Genomic DNA, 23,109 nt, shown 5'->3' on the forward strand with positions numbered 1-23,109 from the left:
ACACCCCTATATACATACACCCCTATATACATACACCCCTATATACATACACCCCTATATACATACACCCCTATATACATACACCCCTATATACATACACCCCTATATACATACACCCCTATATACATACACCCCTATATACATACACCCCTATATACATACACCCCTATATACATACACCCCTATATACATACACCCCTATATACAACCCACACCCACCTGGTATAGAGTAGTATAAGGGTCAAGATCCTTAAGAAATTTCTGGTCTCCCATCAGTCATAGTTACAAGATGTTTCCCAGGAGAGATCCCACTCCATTGTCTCCCTCCAAGTCCAAGGGATTCACTTATTAGGCATTTTCCTTCCATTAACCTTTGCATTAGTTGCCTTATGACAGGTCACAGCATGGATCATCAGAGAGGGCACATAATGGGCTGTGAAAAGAAAGGAGAATGTTAATTCATTTTTTCTTCTCTCTTTCGAAACCCATTAAGGCTTCTGTAAGTGTGCTAAAAGCCAATGTGCCCCATGCACTCAGGGGGCTGCAGACCTTTACAGGAATGACTTCTTCAGAATGGGGAAAGGACACACATTGCAGAGCCTCTGCTGGGCTGCTGCCACGTGTAAGGTTAGCAGACCACTTGCTCACTTCTTTGCTCTCCAAGCCAACCATGAGGTGCCCACGCTTAGCTGGCACCAGCTGCCCCTTTCCCTGTGAAGGGCACCCACGTGCCGTGGACATGGCTCTCCTAGTGCTGCCCTGAATGGTTTGTTATCATCCTAAGCACTCCTCTGTGGCAGTTCTCTGGAGCAATGCCCTTCTGCTTGGGTGCAAGGAGTGCAGTTTTGGTGCGGGCAAAGCCCTTTGGCTCCAGGCACCAGCAATGATCCAGCCAAACCCAGAGCTCTGAACTGCTGCATTCCAATCCTCAACACCTATCCTGAAATACCCTAACTCTGTAACTTGCTCTCACTTACCAAGGGGAGATCAGCAGCAAGCCCACCATAACTCTTGAGTGGAAGAAAAGTTCCCCAGCTCAGCCACATTTTTGCACATCTGGTACAAATTCCAGCCACTCTGGAGGCACTATTTTCTTGAAGCACAAGAATCTGTAACCCACTGAAAGCCCACGGCTGCAGCAGGTCTGGTTCTGCTTCTTGTGCCAGGTTTTGGCTGATGGCAGCGATGCCAAGAGTCCGTTTGGAGAGCTGGGCGTTTTGAACCCCAGGTTATTCTGGGCTGGATTGCTTTGCATTTGCAAGGCGTAAAAACATCCCCAGCGTGGCTTGCAACCCTCCTGCAGTAGTAGGGCCAATTCCTTGCTCTGCAGGACGTGCTATTGCTCTAAGCAGGGGCTTGGCACCACAGAGCAGCAAGCATCCAAATGTCACGGGAAACGTTGCTGCCCACACACTGCAGGGCTGCCCAAGTCCTCGAGAGGCTGCAGGTCCCCCCAGCAAAACCCTGTGCTGCTAACAGTGCTGTTTTCCTCTGAGCACGGCCAGTTGTTCCAGCGCCTAACAGAATGATTAGAAAAACAGTAGTGTTAATTAACTGCTCCTCAACAGACTGAAAGCAAGACCAAGACCTACAGCGGTTTAGAGGAAAAGCAATTCAGCGAGCAGGAATCAGGAGAGCAAGGCAAGAGGTTTCCTGTGAGAAAAGGTTTGCAATGAAACATAACTGAGAGGAAGGGAAAGGAGGAACCACAATCCATTGAATTAAGCACGTAACCAAGCTGAGCTGATAGCTTCCCTGCCTTGAGCACGCAGCGTGGTTTTTGGTCAGGCTTACTGGCACCAACCGTTTCTGTATGAGAAGTCTGCCCAAGAGTGAAAGTGGGGATCTGCAGCAGTGCAAGGAGCACAGCCTGCAGTGTGGGTATGTGAACTTTAGTTATGTCAAAGGAAATAGGGCACCTGGGGTAAACCCGGGGAGGGTGGCGGTGGTTTCTGCTCTCCTTATCAGTGTGTTAGCCAGGCTGCTGTACATACACATCACACAGACAGTCTGGGATGTTTAGGTGGAATTAAGACAGCTCTCTTGCTGCCCCCCCATTCTCCTCCTGGACTTTTCCTTTGGCTGTCCCCAGACAAGAAAACTCATGGGATGGTTCTACATTCAGCTGCCCATGAGAGTTTTCCTGCCCCCAAACCACCAATACTGCAATGAATGGCTATTCTAAACAAAGGACAGTGGGAAGAGGAGAAGGGTCAGGAGCCCAAATAAGAGGCTGCTGTGACTATTACAGCAGCAAAGCTTGGGCACACTTAGCAGTCCCTTTTAGCAGCACACCAAGGAAAGCCCTGCCCCCAACAGGCAGCCGATGGCACTGAGGTCATGACGTGTTCATCTGCTGTCTCGCTGTCCGTATCGCTTGCATCTCAAACATGTTTTGCAGACAGACTTTCACACAAGGGAAATGAGGGGAAATTTGCTGCTTTCCTGAGTAAGAAGCTGTGGTCAAAGGCTCTCACACAGGTGAGGTGTCAGAGCAAGGCACACAAAGCCCCAGGCTCCAGTTCCTTGCTCCATGGGATCCAGCACACTGCAGTTTGCTTGCTCTTCCCAGCACTGCACGCTCCCTGGATCCTGCAGCTCACAGCGAGCAGCCCTATCAGCTGGACAGCATCATCCTCACCACATTTCCTGTTGAGTATCGTCCGTTCTTTCTATGAAGTGCAGAGGTCTTCACATGAGATTCCATGTCTACGCTGACAAAGCTGTCTTGATTTTAGGAAGGGAACAGGGAGAGCAGCCAATGGTGGTGTGAGGTCCATGGCTTTGTGTCATGCTGCCTGCAGTTCTCAGTGCTGACACACATGGGCCTCAGTGACTCTGGAAGCCAACACATCCAAGCAGCAGAGTGTAGAGCTGAACTTCCCCAGTCACGTTTTCCCCACGCTGTGTCCATGCAGAGGGGATGCGTGCCTCTCTCTGAGGCTGTGCCCACCTGCCACATCCACGCTCTCTGCTACTCTCTTGTACTCACTGCGTGCACACCCAGTGCAGCTCCAGAAAAAAAAAGAACAGTAGATATTTAGATGCATGCTTCCCTGTGCTGGTAAGCAGAACAGATGTGAACAACTTAGTCTTTCACTCTAAAAAGCCACCATGCAGAGCTTACCAGTCAGTCTGATCACTGACCTATTACACTTTACAGTGTGTGCCACCCAGCAGGCTCAAGGCAGCACTACTTGCTTTGAATCTAGTTATTCTAATTAGAGAGCTTGATTATATTGAATGCTTACTAGCATGCACCGTGAGGAAAAACTATCTGTTGTCCTTGGCTGGTATCATCACCCAGCCACGGCAAAGTCCTTCTACATCCAAATGAAGGCACCACAATGTGGCCTTCTGGACTATAGACACAGGACTGAAATCTTCATGGTTGAAATGTGGGAAGGAAACCAGAAAAAAAAATAGGGTTGAGGGTGTCTGCTTTGCTGCCTTGTTAAAGGTGGTATGATCAAAGGTCACTCAAGTGTGTCACATGATGTTTGGCATCATCCCACGTAGGTGTTCCTCCTGTTTCACACCACAACCAAAACCACACCACCTCGTCTTGCGTAGTGCACTATATTTTATCAACGTACAGACAGATGTAATCTGTGCTAGCATCCTTCCATCCTGGGATGTGGTAGGAGGCTGATGAAGATGTGAAGAAGAGCTGAGAAGGTCTTTAATGAAAAAAAGAGTCAATTTTTTCTGGTTTTGTTTCTTGCAGTGAAGTTGTCCATATCTTGGAACAGGCAGACTGCCCCTAGTAAAGCTCACCTGGGCAGCAGGCAAAAAGCCTTGTCCCTCATCACTGTCCTCTGGGCAGACGATGGCTATAGTCTGAGTTGTAATCTATTGCTATAGGGATGGGAAGCTTGTAAGGCCTTTTTGGGTGCCCTCAAAGGACCAGAGCTCCTACAGGGAAAAGTCTTATTGCTGTGAATTTGTAGGAGCTGAGATTGAAGCCTCTTGTTTGGCAACCAACCCAGCAGATCCACTGCAGTGCTGTAAGGCTATAATGTGATGGAAAGTACAGCAATAATAGCAGGGTGGCACAGTTTGAGATTGCAGCAAGTAAGAACAAGCCCAAGCGTAGCAGCAGCTGAGAATGCAGAAACAAAAGAAGAAAAATCAGCTTACCTTTAGAAGACCTCAGGGATGCAGGGATCTCCAGCAAGGTACCTTCACCTCCTATACCAGCCCTTAAATGAGGTCTGGGGAGGGGTGCATCCTGGCTCCACCCTTCCAGTCACTCAGGTACATTGCATGCACCTGAACTCCCCTGGGTTGGCCCTGCCTTCCAGCAGGTCCGCAATCACTGCTTCAAGCCATGGCTTAGCATTTCTGCTACACCCACCCTCCATGGATGGCAGCATAGGGCAGAGCAGTTCTGTGACTGCAAAGTACATAGCAGTGACCACACTATTGACCAATGGCCAGCACTATTTTTTCTACTGGTTTAACAGAGAAAAGTTCGTGATGTTTTCAATAGAAAACTCAAAGGCCTTCTAGGCTCAGTGACCTCAGCGTGTTGATCAGCATGTTTACAAGCTCGCTCGTTTTCTGGCTCCTAGGGGAGCAGCTCCCTGTTCTCCTCAGCTCAGAGCAGTTCTCCTTAGCACCAGGGCTGTCGTGAGGTCACAGTGGGTCACCGACCCCAGGTGCAGGCTGTCCCTTGGCCCTGCACTGCACTGCGCCTCATGATAGACAGGGCTTCTCCCCAAAATGGCCTTCAGGACCCCAAAGGGAGACCCGTGGACAGGACACGTGCCCACACTGTGAGAGTTCCTCATCCTGCAGGAGCTCCCCACCATGCAGTGAGGCAGCCGCAGCCACCTGTAGGTGGGTGACAGCTGTGCAACCCATGAGTCACTGCCCATCCTGTGCCACTTTGCATGGCAGAGTTCATGCCTGAGCACACACATCGGGGGGAGCGTGGGCACCATCAGCATGGAGATGGCCAAGGCTGAAGGCTTTGCTTCTCTCACAAACACAGGCAGCAGGGGAAAGCAGTGCACTTATGCCCAACTGGCTGGAGAGGAGGCCTCTTTGGGACTGGTGGATGGTGAGCACAGCTACAGCAAACTGCTCCTTTCAGCCTGGTGTCATCGTTCTGCTGCTAACTGAAACAGCAGGATCTATGTGTAGAGGTGCATATGTGGCAACGCGGCCGTGTCCTGTGCCTCATAAGACTCTTTACAACAGCTTAACTTGCTGCACTGCCAGTGCAAACACTGGGTGCCCAATCACAGGGGGCCGTGGGCACAACACCCCCGGCCCCAAAGGAGCAGTCTGGCTCCAGACTGAGATCCTACAGAACCAACCCTCAGTTGGATGACTCATTTTCATACTGGTTTCTTACCCTCTGCGGACACAAACGTGTTTATCAACAAGTCTCTCATGGAAGGAAATTACCCTGCTGTGATAGTTTCCACTGCATCATTTCTACCAGACACTGAAGCCCACTGCTACCCTGAACCCCCAGGGAACCCTTTGCTCCCTTCCCCTGTGCCTTCTTCCATTCAGCACATCTCTGTGCTTATTATGGGGTGAATGCAAGGTGTGTAAGCCTCCACATAAGTGGAGCAGTGTGAGTGGGTTTCATCTCCATGACCTTCTGTTGGGTGCCCTGATCTGCACCCCCAGGGCACCCACTTTTTGAGCAGGTGGAGTACCCTGCGCGCCCTCTTATGAACAGCCAACCATCAACAGCAGCCCTGCACCAAAGAAGCGTTACGGCTGGTCGGGTACTGAGGGTCAGTGGGCAGTGAGCCCATTCCCCACCAGCCCTAAGGCATGCTCAGTGCTACCACCAGTTAGACAACCCATCTCTGGGCCCTTTGGGGCTTACAGCTGCCTCTCCCTCATCCACTTCTGCCAGAGCAGGATCTGACAAGTGAAGCTCTGCCTCAAGCCCATGGTGGAGCCCCCCGGGCCCAGGGCCAGCCTGAAGGCAGGGGAGCAGCTGGAGCCCTGCCATCACAGCCATCTCCTGCTGCACCACTGCCCCATGCAACAAACATCCGTCTAAGGAGGCTGCGAGATGTTTTCCCCCCACGGATTGCCTGTGCCATGCACTGAACTGCCTAGGGCTGCGCAAGGATGGCCTTGCACCTCCAGCTGCTCGAGTGAGCCAGTAACAGATGCTGCACCTTCCTGGCTGTCAGCACAGCAGCCCAGCTCTGCATTTACTGAGCACACCAGCTAGCCAGTGACCACACTTCTAATCAGTACCAAGTGATGAGGCAACGAATCCTCATGGAAAGCATTACAGCTAGCAGATGATCTTATCTTTCAGAAAAAAGCAGATATGAGATCCTTTCTCACGCAGGAGGAGGAGTTACTATAGAAGCCTTCAAGTACTTGCGAGCTGTCAGTTCAGGTGCATCATGTGTGCCTGACCACAGCCCTTCTGGCCCCACTCCTGCTAGACTGCCGCCAGAACCTGTTGTGACTTTACATCCACAGGTAACTTCACCCTGTCTTGTTGTCTTGTTCTCCATGCTCAGGGGCCTGCTGTGGTGGGGAGGGTGTGGAGGAAGTTCAGTGCCTGGCTTCTCTGACTGAGCACAGATGCTGCTGCACATGGTCCTGCTCAGCACCTGTACTGCCGAGATGTTCCTTTCCTGTGCTTACTGCAGGTTGCTTTCTAACAGCAAGTGGCGGCTAGAAACTAAGCTATTCTCACTGTCACCCCAGTTGGGTGTTGGCCACCACGGTACTGCTGTGACACCTGCTGTGTCCCCAGCCTCTGTCTCACATTGCTTTCTCCGAGCTCCCTGCTCAAGGCCAGGGAAGAGCTGCAGAAAAATGTGCCCAGCCTGGGTCTTGCTCCCACCTCCCAGCTTCCCAGCCTACCTCAGCCTGTGGCAGACACACTGCTGTGCTGTGATGTTCTCCCTCCGGGCCCAGCCTGCTCCCACTCCTGCAGGAGCAGTGAGATGCTCCGGTACCACAGCCATCACCTCATCGCCTCTGACCCACCTTAAGCATTTTCAGCAGCTGGAGGATGTGCTAGTTTATCACACAGCATCTCTCTGAGGAAGCTTACTGTTCACCCATACTTCTTCTGTGCTGTCTGGTCTGCTTTCACACCCTCTGCCAGTTTCCTCCCTCCTCCCGCAGCCTGAGAGCTCCTGGCCAGCAACACTTGCAAGCCCTGAGCTACAGGGCAGGTCGCTGGGAACTGCATTGGGACAACACCTCCAGCTCCAAAGCCAATGTCAGCCAGAGCCCTTCACGCTGCAGGGCACACTGGTGGTTTGCCTGTGCTGTACCTCAGCACGGAGGCTGCACACCGTGCACACCACGGCCAACCTAAAGCAACCTGGGCATCAGCCACACCTGCAAAGATGTGGTGAGCTTAACATAGCAGCTGCACCATGGAGGAAGGTGTTTCCCTGCTGCTACTTACTGAGGTTCAGAGAGGTTTTTCCTCGGGTGACAGCTAGCAGGAAGCAAGCAGCAATCTCTGTTGGGAAACCCAGACTTGAGCACGCAGTAACCATGTGAGAGCTCTGTGCAGGAGTCACGTTGATGTCTGCTGGTGTCCAGGACGCTTGTCTAACCCCCCCAGCATTTGAGATATTTGTGCATTTATCAGTGAGCAGACCTGCAGCCCAATGCTGGAGGCAGCACCCTCACCATCTGAGCACAAACTGTGTTGTTCTCAGGGGCAAATAACTGCCTAACTGGGGCTCTGCTGTCACAGTGTCCCCATGCATCTCTGAGGATTTCACCAAATTGCCCACCATTTCACTCTCCCAGTAGATTGGTATAATCTTGCTTTAAAAATAAAAGGTTATGTTCTTTCCAACGTGCACTGAGACGTAAGCAGAAATTCCGCTGCATCACTGATTCAGAGAAAGCCCTGTGTGCAGGACACACAGAGCAGCTTTGCATAGGATGGAGCCTGATGATAGCTGATTTTATCAGCTCTTCATACAACCAGCACTGCCGTGAACCATCTGGCAGCCAATGTGACAGAGGCTCAGGACCTATTCTTATGTCTCATGGGTTTCCCAGGGTGCTTGCCCTGAGAAGGAAACACTTATGCCTGTATGTGCAGCTCCTTGTCACGCACCAGCGTTTCCTCTTTTGGGTAAGTCTTTCTGCTTTACATCTGCAGACTTGTACTCTCTTCTGGAATGAATAGGTTTAACGTTTGTTCAATCCTTCCTTCCCTGCAGGGAGGATGAGAGCAGCATGCCTCACTCACTCCCTTTGGGTTTTGTCATGCCTTCAGGACTCAGATTCCGCTCTGTTCTCCTCAGCTGGGAGCAGGAGCAGCAGGTCCTGGGCCAGGAGACCCATTAGAAGAGTTTCTGCTCATGGGCTATGCATACTTAGTGCTGGCTGCTTCAGTCCCTGCCTGTCTTAAAACCAACTCTGAATCATTTTGCCTCATCTGCACAGGCTGGGTTAGAGAATTACTACTGACATTATCACAGGTTGTCCTGGTATTCATGTGTTCTCTTTTGTGTGTCATTCCCTCCCCTCATTCAACAGCTCCTATCTAATTGAGGCTGCCTGCTGTGTCCTGTTGGAAGTGCTCCCAGAGATATTTACTCATAAACTGAGTAAACATAAACAGAGCTTGAGACAGAGGTGCATCCTCACTACAGGCTGCCTGAGAAAGCCAATCTTGTACACTCAAATTCACATTTATAACAGAGTTAGTATTTCCTTAAATGCCCTTTTTATAGGAACCATGCATGTATTGAGAGGTAGGAGGGTCTTACCATTTTTTTCCCCATTTCAGGTCTCAGACCATCACATGCCATCCACATACCAGGACAATGAATGAGTCCAAGAGCTGCAATCTCACAGACATACAGGTGAATCCCCATGTTCGTCTCATTGAATTTGCTATATATATCCTCACTTTCTTTTTTGGAGCAATTTTTAATGTCCTTGCCCTGTGGGTGTTCTTCTGCAAAATAAAGAAGTGGACAGAAACCAAGGTGTACGCCATCAACTTGGTCTTTGCCGATTTCTTTGTCATCTGCATCTTGCCTTTCATGGCATATCTGATCTGGAAAAACTCGGTCCGAGATGAACTCTGCCAGTTTATAGAGGCAATGTACTTCATCAACATGGTAGTGAGCATCTACGTCATTTCATTTATCTTCATCGATCGGTACCTCGGCATAAAGCACCCCCTGAAAGCTAGGGCCTTCAGGTCTCCATCCAAAGCTGCTCTTCTGTGTGGGCTCCTGTGGCTTGCCGTCACCACTGGAACCATCTTAAACTTTCAGCAGAGATATGCTGACTTCTGCTTTCAGTACGACACCAGCAAGCCCACCGCTCTGATACTGCTCTCCATTTTCTTCATTTTCACTCTTCCATTAGCAACCTTGACCTTTTGTTCCATAGAAATCATCAGGAACCTTAAGAAACAGCTGAAGACAAACGCACTGGAGGAGAAGTCAATCCAGAAAGCTCTTTACATCATTTATGCCAATCTGGTTGTGTTTCTGCTGTGTTTTCTGCCGTCCCACCTCATAGTCATTGCCAGGCTTGTAACAGAGCACACTGAAACCTGTTCCTTCAACCACTTTGTGAAGAACTTCTCCTCCATGACGCGGTGCATTGCCACGTCCAACTGCTGCCTGGACAGCATCTGCTACTACTTTGTGACCAAGGAGTTCCAGGAAGCCATCCTGCTGCCCAAGTCCAGCACTGCCAAAACAACGCAAACGCGTTCTGTGCAGACACACGTTTACTAAAGAAAGGAAAAACTAAACAAAAAGAAACCACAGCGGAACCAACAAATTCTACAGTGTCAAGAGAAGATATGGCTGCGCCGTTACGGGGATAACCATCCCCCTTTCACTCCAAGGAGAGCTTTGTTATGTGTATCATTGTTAAGATGCAATTTCTACTCCATGTTTGTATTAAGCTGATAAATTGTTTTACATAGAGATGTCAAGGTGAGTCTGCAAGGGCAGTGCATTAACATGTTCCCTTTCCCTCCATGTGTCGCTCTTATGGGAAGAAGGGTGGCCCGTGTATGTCACCCTGTTTTATTCCAGGTTGCAACTAAAGTCAACTCAATCTAAAACACAAAAGCCAAAAACAAACAAACAAACAAACAAAAAGTCTGTACTGTGCTTTATCTCATGGTGTATCTCAGCTTGCTTGCATTAAAACAATCTGATGGTGCCAGGCTGGACCCCAGGTTTGCCCTGCTGGCATCTCACGTCCCACCGTCATCTCTCTCGTTTCCATGGGTATAATGCATTTGTGCTACGAGTCAGCAGCCCAGAAAAGTCAGTGGGGAGAACAGAAGGGGGGGTGGAGGTGGGGGGCGGTGGGATGATCCCCTGTGTGTTCTTCTTTGCTGCCTAAGAAAGGATTTTTTTCTTTCTAAACACTGACAAATCTCAGTAACTGCTGCCAAGTGCTGCCCAGGCACTGCCTGAAGAGAGCAGAGCACCAGGAACTGCTGTGAGGGAGTCCTGCTGTGTCCTGAGCCCTCCCCGCCTATTTGCACGATTTCACCACCTCCTGACACCCACAGAACTCTTCCCTCCATGCCAGTGTCTCCCACCTGTGCCTGGTTGGCCATGACTGCCATTTCTGGTGTGGCCTTTCCCATCACATCCATGCGCCATGGTAAAGAAGCACCATGCAGAAGACAAGTGGTCCCACCACATCTACCTCCATCTTGCAAAAAAAAACCAAAGAGCAACATGCCAGGACCCTTGCTCTGAGCCCACCTTTGCAGGTGTACAAGCACTGATGTGCCCCCCAGGAAAAGCCACCGCCTCTCCCTCTTGCTTGCTCTGCATCCACACCCAAGGCAGCAGGGGATGCTGGGCTCCCAGGGGGTCCTTCTGCTGCCAAATGGGCAATTTGCAACCATTGTGGGTTTTATTTTATAAAGGATTTGTTTTCAAACCACTGAAAATATTAAATTTTAATTGCTTGCTCGCGTGCATGGAAGCAGAGGGAGAGCAGGTTGGGTGCAAAAACAGATGGTGGTGAAGCACTGAGCTGATGGGAGAGGAACAACAGAGGGCACCAGAGACTCGGCCGTCCTAAAGAGGAGGTGGTAAATGAAGCACTTTTGGGGAACAAGAGTTCATTGCTGTGCTTCAGCGCTCCCGAGCTGTCAGCAGCAGACTCCTGGGCAGCTCTGCCCAGCACAGCATCACCCCGCAGCACCCACAGCCCTGGCATCTCCTGAGTCACTGCGACGTGCCCAAAGACCCGACCCGAGGACAGCCCCACAGGAAGCAGGTAACTTTTAATTCTTCTTGCACAGATGTGTGGCAGTGTGCTCTGTTTCCTGAGCTCCTTCACAAAGCAATGCCCATGGCTCCCCACTTGGTAGCAGAGGTATGAAGGTGCCTCAGTCTCCTCCTGCCTTCACAGATCTGCTCTGCTGTTTGGCAGCCAGATGTGCTATCCAGGGAGGTCTTCATCCCATGCTGTGGCCATGTACCACTCCTCTCCATGCACCTTCTGTGAGGGGACGCCCTGCTCTGGGCACACTGAGGCATGGGACCAGGGGATTGCTGCGGGCTCAGCACTCACGTGAAGGATTCAGGGGCTCAGCTGCTAGGTGGGGCAGCTATTTGCAAGCAGAAAGCAGCACTTCCACTGCAGGATGGTGACAGTAGGCTGCCAGGGAACAGCTGTAGGGTGGATTTTAGCACTGTGCAGCCAAGGATCTGGGAAGCTGGAAGCTCACAGGAGCCAGGACACAGGCTGCATGTCAGCCCTTCCATAAATTCCGTTCTGAAAGTCGTGTCTCTGTAACACCACCCCAGCTCTGGCACTGGGGCAGGTGCTGAGCTTTCTTCTGGCATTGCCGGATCCAACTTCCAGTCTTGGGCACTAAAAAAAGTCCATGTAGTTCAGGCAGTCAGAGTGTTTCTCCACAGTTTAGATATTAGGGCTTAAAAGCCACTGACTTATAAGGCAATGTATCTACAACAGATGATGAGAATCTGACTGTTTTCTTTTTGTGCTTTTTTGTAACTGCAGTCTGAGTCTGATTCACCCTCCGTGGTCTTTGCTGGTAGTGGATAGTAGCAGATGCCCCGACCTATTTATAGAAGCAGCAGGAGATAGGCTAGAATCTTGGATTTGTGTTTTCTGCTCTGGCAACATTTTGGCTTCCTATGTTGAAGGCTGAGATCAGACATGTGCTCATTTTCCCCTCCTGGTGCCAAGCCATACATCTCCTGCAGCCTGCAGGAGGAGTGGCAGTGCCCATGGCACACGCTGTGCTCCAGCCTGCAGCTGCGGTCCAGGAGTAAAGCCACCAGAGCTGTCCCACAGCTGGAAGGACCTGAGTCCTTGTGTGGGTCCATGGGCATAGCAAGACCCAACAAACCCATCGGGTGGCTTTTGCAGTAAAGCAAAGCTGGGATGCTGCCCAGCTCTGCTTGGAGCTGTCCTAAAGCAAGAGAGTCAATGGGTCTCTAAAAAACACAGAAGTGGCAGAGATAAGGGACTACATGTCATCGTCCTGCTTTGGAGACCCTCTGCTGTTACCAAAACTGTGAGAAGGTGGATGTAGGGTGGACAAGCCAGGCCTGCAGTCAGATGGGTTGCTGGCCCACAGTAGTTGCAGGAGAGGTTTGCTTCTGTTTTTTTTTAGCTGCTGTGAAGAGCCACTGAGCCCCTGCAGGTCTGCATCCCCAAAAACCCAACTCCTGTGCACGTGCAGGGCCCCAGGAGAGCTGTGTGCCACCCTGTCCCACCCACAGCCCTGACTCACGCGGTGCAGAGGAGCCAGGAGCCGTGGAGCCATGGCTGAGGGCACTGCTGTGGGACCCGGCCCAGGTGACTTGTACCCAAGCTTGGTCTGTCACCTGCACCCTTTTCTTGCAGAGAATGGCCACCCTGAAGAACTGCACAACAATCAGCAGCGCGGTGCAGGATGCCATCATGCTATTTCAGCTGATTGTCTACATCCCAGTCCTTATTCTGGGGCTCCTGCTGAACACCATCGCCTTCTGGGTCTTCTGCTGCAAACTCAAGAGATGGACTGAGACCCGGGTGTACATGATCAACCTCATGGTTGCAGACTGCTCCCTGCTCTTCGCCCTGCCTTTCCTGATCTATTTTACCAAGAACGAACATCCCATAGACAAGCTGTGTTTTTCCATAGAGATGATATATTTTACAAACAGTCCTATGAGCATCTTCATCATCATGCTGATTGCCATCGATCGATACATTGCAATCAAGTTCCCTCTGAAAGCAAAAGCTCTTCGATCCCCACTGAAATCAGCCTGTATCTGTGGGTTTCTTTGGATAATGCAAATAGGTTATTCCTACTTCAGCACGTTATTTAAAAAAGAGAGGGAAAAATATTGCTTTCAGAAACATTCTACTCAGCCTGCATATTTAACATCATTCTCCATTTGCTTTCGGTATTTTATTCCCCTAGGGATTATCATTTTTTGTTCCATACAAGCCATCAGATGTCTCAGAAAGAAGATGGCCAGCAGCCTCCATGAGACCAAGCTAATCCAGAAAGCAATCCACATTATTTCTGTGAATCTCTGTGTGTTCATCTTATGTTTTTCACCGATCTACATTGCACTGATCCTGCGGCTCGCAGCGGAGGCTGCTGGAGCTTGTCACCTGCTCTCAAAAGTTAGGGCTTCTATTCAGATCCTTTCGTGCTTAGCCAATTCCAACTGCTGCCTTGATGCATTCTGCTATTACTTTGCAGCCAAGGAAAGTCAGGAATTTCCCTCTCTGCTCCCCGCTTGTATATCAGTGAGGTCTAAAGTGAACCAAAGCCAAGAGTCGCAGCAACCCACAGATCAAGTCATAACATAGAAAAAGGACACTGCACTATAGATGTTGAGACCAAACTGCTGCACAGGTTCTGAGGCAGAGGGAATGGGACCACTTGCAATTGCTCTGGGTATGGGCATTTCTGTAGAAATGGATTTGATAGTAACTTGAATTTTGTCCCGCTGCTCTCACACTTAAATGTGGCTCGGATTATTGCCTTCAATAGTTGGATCACAGGTCCGGGTGTCTCCTTGTCAATAGAGAGATCCCCACGGTACAGAGAATAGCTGACAAAGCCATTGTTTTGACCATGCACTTTGTTGTACATATCATGAAGCTTAACATAAGAAACTTAGCTCTGTTACAGCAATGTATAAAGCCACTTCTACTACTGTAATTTTTGGTCATTAAAATAAGGGAAAAGCCACTCCAGTACAATGCCAAGCCTAATACATCTGTGTAAAAGGATTTGCCAGTACAGTGGTAGTTTCCGCCACGCTGTAAAATCTCATTGCCTGCAGCTATCACCAGGATGCTGGCTCACATTCAGTCTGACTGGCCTTTGGTTCCCCTGATCCTTCTGCCTGCTCTTGTGGATGGGCTCTGCATTAGCTAACCTCCAGTCAACTGCCATCTCTCCAGTTGGCCAGGACTGCTGGTAAATTATTGACAGTGGCTTGGTGAGCACTTCTGGCAGCTCATTCTGTACCTTAGTCCACAAATGTCCAATCTTTTGGCTTGCGTGGGCTGCACTGAGTGAAGAGGAATTGTCTCAAGCTGCATATACATAGGTTGCACCACAAGTAACATCTCCTATTTGTTTCGATGGAAACTACAACAGCTACAAGGAGCACAGTAACACTATTTGACAGAGCAAATTCTCAGCTACAAAACACTATTTCTCATCATAGTCATCACCATCAGCCATGCATTTTCACCAGCAGTGAACAGGAGCCGGAGTGCCACACTCCTCAAAACACCTTCGTGGAGAGATCTCCAGGTCTGGAGGAGACATGATCAGATTTTTCCTTGACTTGAATGTCTGATTACAACTCTATACATTCCATTTGAAAAATCACAGGTAATGTGATTTATGTCAACTGAAAACAGAATTGTGAATATATTAAAAAAAATTGAAGATTTTTTTCAGCAGTCTTGAAACCTATTCTCAAATTCCTGTATCAGAATGGAAAGCACGGTTGCATATTTTTCTCTGTTCTCAGGACTGTGCTTAACCAGTGTATCAAAATACAAACAATTATTTGCTGTCACTTGGGTTAGCACTGCTCTGTGCCCTCCCCGTGCCTTGGTTTGAGCCCAGACAGCGCTGGTAGGACACTGGTGTTGTTACTGAGCTATGGGTGCATGCTTGGGACCAGGTCATGCCAGTTGGAGGGGCAGAGCTGCTGCCATGATGGTGTGGGGTGGGGGGTGGCCACAGGATGGGCTGTGCTGGGCCCCGTGTGGGCTGTGGGCCACGGGTTGGACATGCCTGCCCTAAGGTGATCCCACCTGGCCCCACAGATCTGTGTGTGCTCAAATGGTGTAGCAGGTCACAAGTAACCTCCCCTTGGATTACAAGGACTTCATTCTGCTCCATGTCTCTGTGCTCAGCCAGGCTGGCCTTCTTCCCGCTCACTCATCTGTGGCACACAGGGACAGCCCGCTCCTGTGCATTCGAGATTTCATGCCAGAAGAGTATCCAGCCTTCCTGGACTCCTCTGTCCTTTAGAACTGCCTCCCGAGGGACTCTGCCAACTGGGTCTCCGAAATAAACCAAAATATGCCCTTTGAAAATCCACAGATCGTATCTGCCAAAGTCATCCCAGTCTCATGCTGGGACTTCCCAAAACCAAAACAACGTTTCATCACACAAGGCAGTTCTGAGAAGCCTTCAGCCACAGCTCTACCACAACTTCCACAGAAAGTCCTCGCAAACCCCACCCACATCAAGCTTCTTCTGAAAACAATTTGTAGAGTGACCAGGGCTGCATCTGCATTGCATGGCACACTGCTGTCTGCTGGGCCCTGACCTTCCTACAGCATGACACAAAACTCTCTATGGTGTCCATTGGAGGAGCAATTCATGAAGATGATAACGTGGTGATGCACAAACCTTTGCCATCTCCCAGCACAGGAGTCTGGGTAACAACAGCAGGAAGCAGCAGCTGCAGCCTTTCAGTAGCTCCAACAAGCAGGGCTGGCACTTTGCTAAGCTTTTTGTAAAGCCTAAGGAGGCTTGTAACTGGTTGGTACAAAAAACAGCCTGTTGGTACAAAAAGGAGATGTCCTTTTGCTAGAAGGAAAAGTAGAAGCAGTGGAAACAGTGTGCAAACCACGTTTACTCTACAAGGTGATGTGTCCTAACGTCAGCACGAGCCCTTTGTATCAGGTTTTACTGGGAAAGGCTTACTGGTCTCAGATGTGGGTTCTCTAACCCTTACTGCCATGTCACATGTTGCTTTTGCATATGACTTGGACACTGTTAGACCACACACGGCCTTTAAATACATTTTAAAATTTCTTTGAAAACTGCAGTGCTCCACTGCACTTCTACATTGCTGTTTCTTTCCTAAAAGGCTACCAAAGGGGCCAAAGTAGGAGGTGAGGAGCCAGATGGGAGGGGCAGGGATGGAGGAAGAATAGATGGATGCCATCAGGAAATCTGGGCTGGCTCTGATCCCACCGTCTGCAGGTCCAGTCAGGGCTGGCTTCACGGCCTCTCTGCACGACTGATGGCTCTCAGTTCATCCAGACCCTCCTATTCATGGAGTCCTCAGTACAGGAGAGGCATGGACCTGCTGGAGCACATCCAGAGGATGGCCACAAAAATGATCCCAGGGGTGGAAAACCTCTCCTACAAGGACAGACTGAGAGAGCTGGGGCTGTGCAGCCTGGAGAGGGGAAGGCTGCGAGGTGACCTTATAGTGGCCTTTCAGTATCTGACGGGGAGATACAGGAAAGAAGGGAGTAGACTATTTAGCGGGGTCTGTGGTGATAAAACAAGGGGAAATGGTTTCAAGCTTAAAGAGGGGAGATTTGGGTTGCATATAACGAAAAAGTCTGTTATGGTAAGGGCGGTGAGGCACAGGAACAGGCTGCCCAGAGATATGGTGGATGCCCTGACTCTGGAGACTCTCAAGGCAAGGCTGGTACAGGCCCTGGGCAACCTGATGGATGCCCCTATTAGTGCAGGGGAGTTGGATTAGATGATCTTTAAAGGTCCCTTCCAACACTAAGGATTCTATGATTCTATGATTCATAGCCACTAATTCTGACATCTACATTCACTGAGACATCCACCACACTCAGGATCCCATAGTTTTGTAGGGCACTGCACCTGTGAATCTTCCCACCAGTTGTTTGGAACCAACCCTACGTAAATTCCTGTGTCCCCTGCAGGTGCATGAACTGAGGTGCATAAACATTGCTATTTCAAACAAAAGGGTAATCACACTAACATTTAAACATCCAAACACAAGCATTACCCAGCAGTTTCCAAGGGATGGAGAGAGACAAGCTGAGCCCTTCAGTGTTGGTTCTTAGTGTTGGTGTGGCTGGAGGGTTAAAGCTGGGTTACAGCACAAAGCAGCCTGTGAGTGTGTTATCTGCCACCGTTTGTTCCTGTGTGGCTCTGAGGACAGAGAAAGGGGAAGCAGACTCAGCAACTAGGGTCACTCACAACATGGGGCTGCTGCAATTAAAACTGCTGTTTCACAGGCTTCCCATGCTAAAAATAGCACCAATGCATTCTGCTCCCAGACCTATAATTTCATTTGGGTCAACAACTATTGTTGAAGTGTCGCTTCTTCCCATTAGAAAATCAGAGAAGGAAAGACACTGGGCAAGAAGCTTGAGGAGCCTGAATGCAGCAGGGCAAGGCGGTGTCCTGCTGCATGTGGGGAGGGGATGCTGGTACCTCCCTCACCTTCCCCCAGGCCCTGTCCTGCTGCCACATGCCAGGCCTTGCACACCTGAGCTAGCAGAGCTGCACCAGGAGCATGGGTGAGCACCCGGGGAGGGCTCTGTTTGGCTGCGGATCAGCTTCAAGTCAGACACCAGGCACAGCTTACAGAGGAAGGAAAAAGTGATTGTTCACTACAGAAATAAGACTTAGAGCTCAGGAAGTGTAAAGATCAAGTAGCTCTCAGCAAAAAATCAGGGCAATGGGTATTTAAACAGTCAGGAGACATCCTCTCCATAAACAAAAAAAGCTGCTCACACACATGAATCACAAGCAGAAGGGAGCAAATCACCCAGTGCTGCTGTTGAAACAAACAACAAAAGTTCTGCAGGCATGACCTAAAATCTGACTGCTCTGTCTCAGCTTTCTGTAAAGATGAGCAATCCAAGAGGTCCAGCATTTTGAAGAATTTGACACAAGAAATCTCAAAGCAGAAACAAGGCTTTTCGGCAAGTCAGCCAACAGAGGGCCGGGGCAAAGACCATCTGTAGGTGGGGGCAAGATGGGAAGGGTCTGGCAAACAGCTGCACTACTATGCCCAGACCTGAAAACTGCAGTTTCAAGTATCTGAATAACATTAAGCATGAAGGAACAAAAAATAAATGTCAGAAATGACTGGTGCTTTAATTTTCAAGAATATTTTGCCACACTGTCTTCTGCCACCAAGAAAGAAGCTGGTAAGTGATGCTGAGCTGCTCTGCCATATCCCAGTGAACTTGCTGTCCACAGCCACCTGCTTTGTGCCTGGAGACACTATCCCTCCCTGGAAGCCTCTCTGGGCTGGCAGGGAAGCAGCTGCCCTCACCTGGTGTGGGATGATCCCAGCACCAAGCTGTGAATGAGAAGTGTGGTGCTGGAGAGATGCCATGAGCTGAGCTCCAGGATTGACATTGACTTCTCATGGTTAATACTGGTAGTGATGCCTTGCCATGTGCAGTAGGAGTGTGCACATTCCTCAGGTGTTGTCCACAAAGTGGCTCCTGTGCAGTGATGATGCTATCAAAATTCAGGAGCTGGATGATGTTGAAAATGAAACTACTAACAAGGATTGTGACATGGAACTGATATCATTTAGGGATCAAAGAGCTGGGTGTACTAATAGGACAGCAACTGCTTGTAAGATCTGTGAAGAGGCAGAATGGGAAGCCTCGGGAGAAGACTTTAAGCCAAGCTCTATAACAACATTATAGTAGCAAGGAGTAAATCTCAGAGGCTGATTTGCAATGCACAGACAGACAATGCACAAATACTCCAGAAGCTACTCTTTGACCTGGAAGCAGGTCTTAAGATCTTAGAAGCAGAAAGTTGGAAGGGTTTGCCCAGGACAGCAACTCAAGGTACCAATAGCCTCTGAGCCTGCTGAGCCACTCACCTGAGCTCTTCCTGCAGGTGGGCTTACAATGGATGGCTATCATGGAGCCCGTGGCCAGGAGGTGCCTTCATCACAGGGCAGATGTGAATTCCGGGGTCAAAGGGTCACAGTGCCAGGTTTTCTCAGAATTACTGGTTGACAAGAACTGTGGAAGAGAAGAGTATTGCTGTGATTCAGACTGAAACACACTTCTGACAAATGCAAAACTGTCTGCAAACCTTAGACTTCAGCACTCCCACAGCTGGGTGAATGGGACCAGGAGTCCACCGAGGCTGCTCTGTCGTGGGGCTCAGCGCAGTGAGCATCAGGCAGCAGAGAGAGGATCTCAGGGACCCTCCAGGACAACATGTTCTCTTCGGGCAGCACGCACAGCCTGTTGGGCGAGAAAGGTTGATGGATGCCAGCGAGGCATTGGGCACTGGAAAGTGAATTGAAGGAAAAACCCGAAGTCATTCCATCGCCAGAGGAACGTCTGCAGGACCACATGGTAGATGAATGTTTCACTATACCACAGGGCTACTACATGGGCTTCTCAGTCAATAGGGGGTGGTGTGAGCCATGGCAGCGGCAGCAGCAGAGGAAGCTCTGCCCCGGGGAAATGCACTGGGGAGGGGTGGGGATGCTTCCTCCACCAGCATTGTTGTTGCCACAATCACCTTCAAGTGGTCATCGCAGAACACCTCACTGGTCACATGCTGGGAGCACTGCTGGGAGGGCTCAGCACGCTGCATGCTGCACCACAACCAGACTCGAGGAACATTCGACCTCTCCAAGGACAGCGAGCGAGCAGGTAATTCATCCTGGTTATTTGTTGGCATGGTTACTGGAGCTCTGTAAGGCACTGCCTTTCTCCATCCATGGTGGGACACCCAGGTGGTGGTGGAGAAACTGGGAGAGGGCTGGAGCCTGTGCATTTGCAAATCTCATTTTGATACTAGCCACGGTAGACATGCTGTGGATGCTAACGGGCAGCCTACACCTTTGCTAAATCTCCCCACTGTCTATTACAACTTACCCATTTCCCTTATTTTTTCTGGTCTCAAAATGTTCCTCGCGTCCAAAACACAGAGCTGCTGCAGGTACCCACAGTGCACGTTCTCTCACAGAAGGATTGCTTGGCAGCATGATTTTCAAAGCTGGTTGAGAGCTGCAGCTCCCGCAGAGGCTGCAGCACTGCCCTAGAGATGGCTTAGCCTGGATGCTTTGGATCCTAGAGAATCTGCACACACAGAGCCATGTTTCCCTCACAGGGAAAATCCACAAACATCTCAGACCTCCCAGGGCTTTTGTGACCATGTCTCGCAGGGCAGCACAGAATATAATCCTGCATTAACTCTTCCAAAGCAGGAAGGCAAGGAGCAGCATGGCCCGTTGGGTGAAAAAAACACCCACCAGATCATGTTCAGCTCACCACTGTATTTCACATGGCTGCTGACTGCATCTCTTGCCATGCCTTTTTTTCTTGCACTTTGGCAGATTGCTCTGTTACTTCAGAGATTAAGACCAACTTTCACAATCCTTGAAAGACAGCATGCAGCCCACAGATCTCTCTCTGATTCTTGCCGCAGACTACAAAATGTCATGACGAACTATAGGACTCTACGGCAGCTAAGAGAGATAGATGAATAATTGCTCTTTTCACTAACAAGAAGTGATGACAGCACAGGATCGAAGGAGAGGACAGCTGTCTCTTTGCAGCACATCTCCCAGAGCATACTGTACAGTGAGGATGCTGGCTGGCTTCTTGTGAGCACCACTATGACGGGAGGGATGAGACCCAAGTTTAGGCATCCCCTTCCCATTGCCAAATGAGCTGTAACAGTTCACATAACTCTCAGCTGCAGGATATCCACTTCTGGCTCATCTGGATCTAGCCCAAAACAGAAGCACAATCATTCTCCAGCCTTGCCTTTTGCTAGCCATTCGCCCTGCGTGGGATGCAGTGAGAACTGCTTTTCGCCCCTCCACAGCTGACCAGGCTCACGTCCCATCCTCTCTCTTCCCACCAGGTGCCCTGCAGACAGTTCAGCTCTGCAGCATCATCTGCTCGGTCTCATTTTCGCTGCTGGTAAATCTCTGAGGCCCACGAAGTACTATCTAGATTAATCACCGATTCAGTCACAGTCTAGCTTCTAAAAAATACAAACTGCTTTTCCAGGAACTGTGCCTCTTAATATCTCCAAAATGAACCAGAGCAGCTGCAATATCACAGCTGACGAAAACTTTCCGCTTGTCCAGCTGTGTGTTTACATCCCATTATTGCTGCTGGGCATTCTGCTGAACGTGTTGGCGCTATGGGTGTTCTGCTGCAAGCTCAGCAAGTGGACAGAAACCAGAGTATACATGGTCAACCTGGCCGTGGCTGACTGCTTGCTGCTCTTTACTTTACCTTTTAAAATGTTATCCCAGTTCCAACAGATGAAGGCGGACAGATGGTGTCTGATTCTGGAAGGTGGCTATTTCATAAACCGCTTAATGAGCATCGGCATCATCACTGTTGTAGCAGCCGACCGGTACGTGGCTATCAAGTATCCCTTGAAAGCCAAAGCACTGCGGTCACCGCTGCAGGCAGCTTTTGCATCTGGATTTCTTTGGATAATCATCATCTGTGCAATTTCCCTCATTAAAATGGTAGAAAGCCGAGAGCATGATAAATTTTGCTTTGAGAAATCTTCTGTCAAGCCCTCCGTCATCACGCTGTGCGCTATTATCGGAGGGTTCTTCATACCACTGATCGTCGTGATTTACTGCTCCACACAAGTCATTGCAGAGCTCCTGAGAAAGAAAAATGAGAACTGCCACAAGGAAAGGTTAATCAGGAAGGCTGTCTATATCGTGATTGCAAACATGGCTGTGTTCATCGTATGCTTTTTGCCTCTTTATGTTGGGCATCTCCTTCGCTTTCTAATGGACTCCTTCAGCTCCAGCTGCCCCGCGATACAGAAGGTTAGCAACTTTGTTCACCTTGCCTCGGTCCTCGCCAACACAAACTGCTGCCTGGATGCTATTTGTTACTACTTTGTAAACAAGGAATTTCAGGAAGCGTCTCCCAAGCTAGTGAGGACCAAATCTGACTCAGGCGAAACAGCTGAAGTTCAGCTCCCAGGAATAACACATCAGAGCCAAATGTAGAGGGCTCCCTTTTTGTGTGAGAGTGATGGAGGGACTTTCTGCTGATGGGAAAGATTCAGACATGAAAATGAGCCCTCATTCAGACAACCACAGCAGTCCAGATGCTGATGCAACAATCTAGATCATCACTGACAATTCTCTGCCTCATCCAAATTTGAGTAAGGTAGAATCACAGAATCATTTCCCCACAAACCCCAGCAAGTACAACCAGTGGGAAAAGTTTTTGCTGTTTACCCCCTACCTTGGGCCAGTTTTGATGTAGCTGTAGCTGTGACAAAGAAACAGAAATTATTTGAAATATCAAAAAAGGAAAAAAAAATCTCAAAGCGAAACCGTTGCAGAAAAAGTAAGGTGGATGGTTTTATGTCAAAAATGTCTTTTCTTAGTAATAACCACCCAATCACAGAAGCAGATGCTTTAGTCAAGTTTACAGCATCGTTTGGACTGTATGACAGCGATAAAATGGTGATCAGTAGAAATATGGGGTCAGAAGGAACTGCAATTGCTCGTATAGAGGAAAAAGCTTCACACTGAATGCATCTGAGTCAAACTGCATTAAAAATATTATCCAAAGAGCTGGGGTGGGTGGGAATGACAACTCTGTAAATGGAATTTACATTGTAGTGTAAATAATTATCTAAAGAAAGTAGCAACAAATTCTTCCAAAGTATCCAATATAAATAAATTTGTATTATTGGCACAGAGCACTGCCTCTTAATGAGCTAAATGGAAACATCGGAGGATCCAGTGGTGACGGGACCTGCTTTGCTCTCTTGTCCCTGATGGGGACAGCTCATTGCCTCTGCTGCCTAAGCAACGGGCAGGGAGCGCAGGCTGCAGCAGAGACTGGGATCTTCAAAAGCAGAGCACTGCAGGA

The 23,109-nt window shown here is 49.4% G+C and overlaps 1 protein-coding gene and 1 long non-coding RNA gene across 54 annotated transcripts in view; one reads left to right on the forward strand and one right to left on the reverse strand.

Annotated features, from left to right (window-relative positions):
* Positions 1 to 23,109, reverse strand: part of LOC124417089 — a 102,109-nt gene that overhangs the window by 36,335 nt on the left and 42,665 nt on the right. For 31 of the 50 annotated variants that reach the window (XR_006930867.1, XR_006930878.1, XR_006930873.1 and 28 more), the window contains 4 exons: positions 19,319 to 21,875; positions 19,101 to 19,245; positions 978 to 17,398; positions 220 to 433 (listed from right to left, as the gene is read on the reverse strand). This is a non-coding gene — a long non-coding RNA (uncharacterized LOC124417089). Of the gene's footprint in view, positions 1 to 219; positions 434 to 977; positions 17,399 to 19,100; positions 19,246 to 19,318; positions 21,896 to 23,109 lie in introns of all 50 variants that reach the window. The other 19 variants (XR_006930898.1, XR_006930893.1, XR_006930895.1 and 16 more) reach the window with 14 other exon arrangements.
* Positions 11,074 to 22,936, forward strand: GPR35 (G protein-coupled receptor 35). 4 transcript variants are annotated; one of them, XM_004937026.5, is made up of 3 exons: positions 11,074 to 11,244; positions 12,847 to 19,890; positions 21,110 to 22,936. In XM_004937026.5, exon 3 carries the CDS (start codon positions 21,285 to 21,287, stop codon positions 22,230 to 22,232), a length of 948 nt encoding a protein of 315 aa, XP_004937083.2. In that variant the 5' UTR covers positions 11,074 to 11,244; positions 12,847 to 19,890; positions 21,110 to 21,284; the 3' UTR covers positions 22,233 to 22,936. The 4 variants fall into 4 exon arrangements, with proteins under 4 accessions (XP_004937083.2, XP_046754522.1, XP_046754521.1 ...); XM_046898566.1 differs by having other exon boundaries at positions 12,614 to 22,936; XM_046898565.1 differs by having other exon boundaries at positions 12,847 to 22,936.

The sequence above is a fragment of the Gallus gallus genome, chromosome 9 (genome assembly GCF_016699485.2).
Source record: "Gallus gallus isolate bGalGal1 chromosome 9, bGalGal1.mat.broiler.GRCg7b, whole genome shotgun sequence".
Lineage (NCBI taxonomy): Eukaryota > Metazoa > Chordata > Aves > Galliformes > Phasianidae > Gallus > Gallus gallus.

What these genes read in the sequence shown, in the direction of transcription:
- GPR35 (XM_046898566.1), top strand. Translation starts at nt 21,285, where the DNA reads ATGAACCAGAGCAGCTGCAATATCACAGCTGACGAAAACTTTCCGCTT.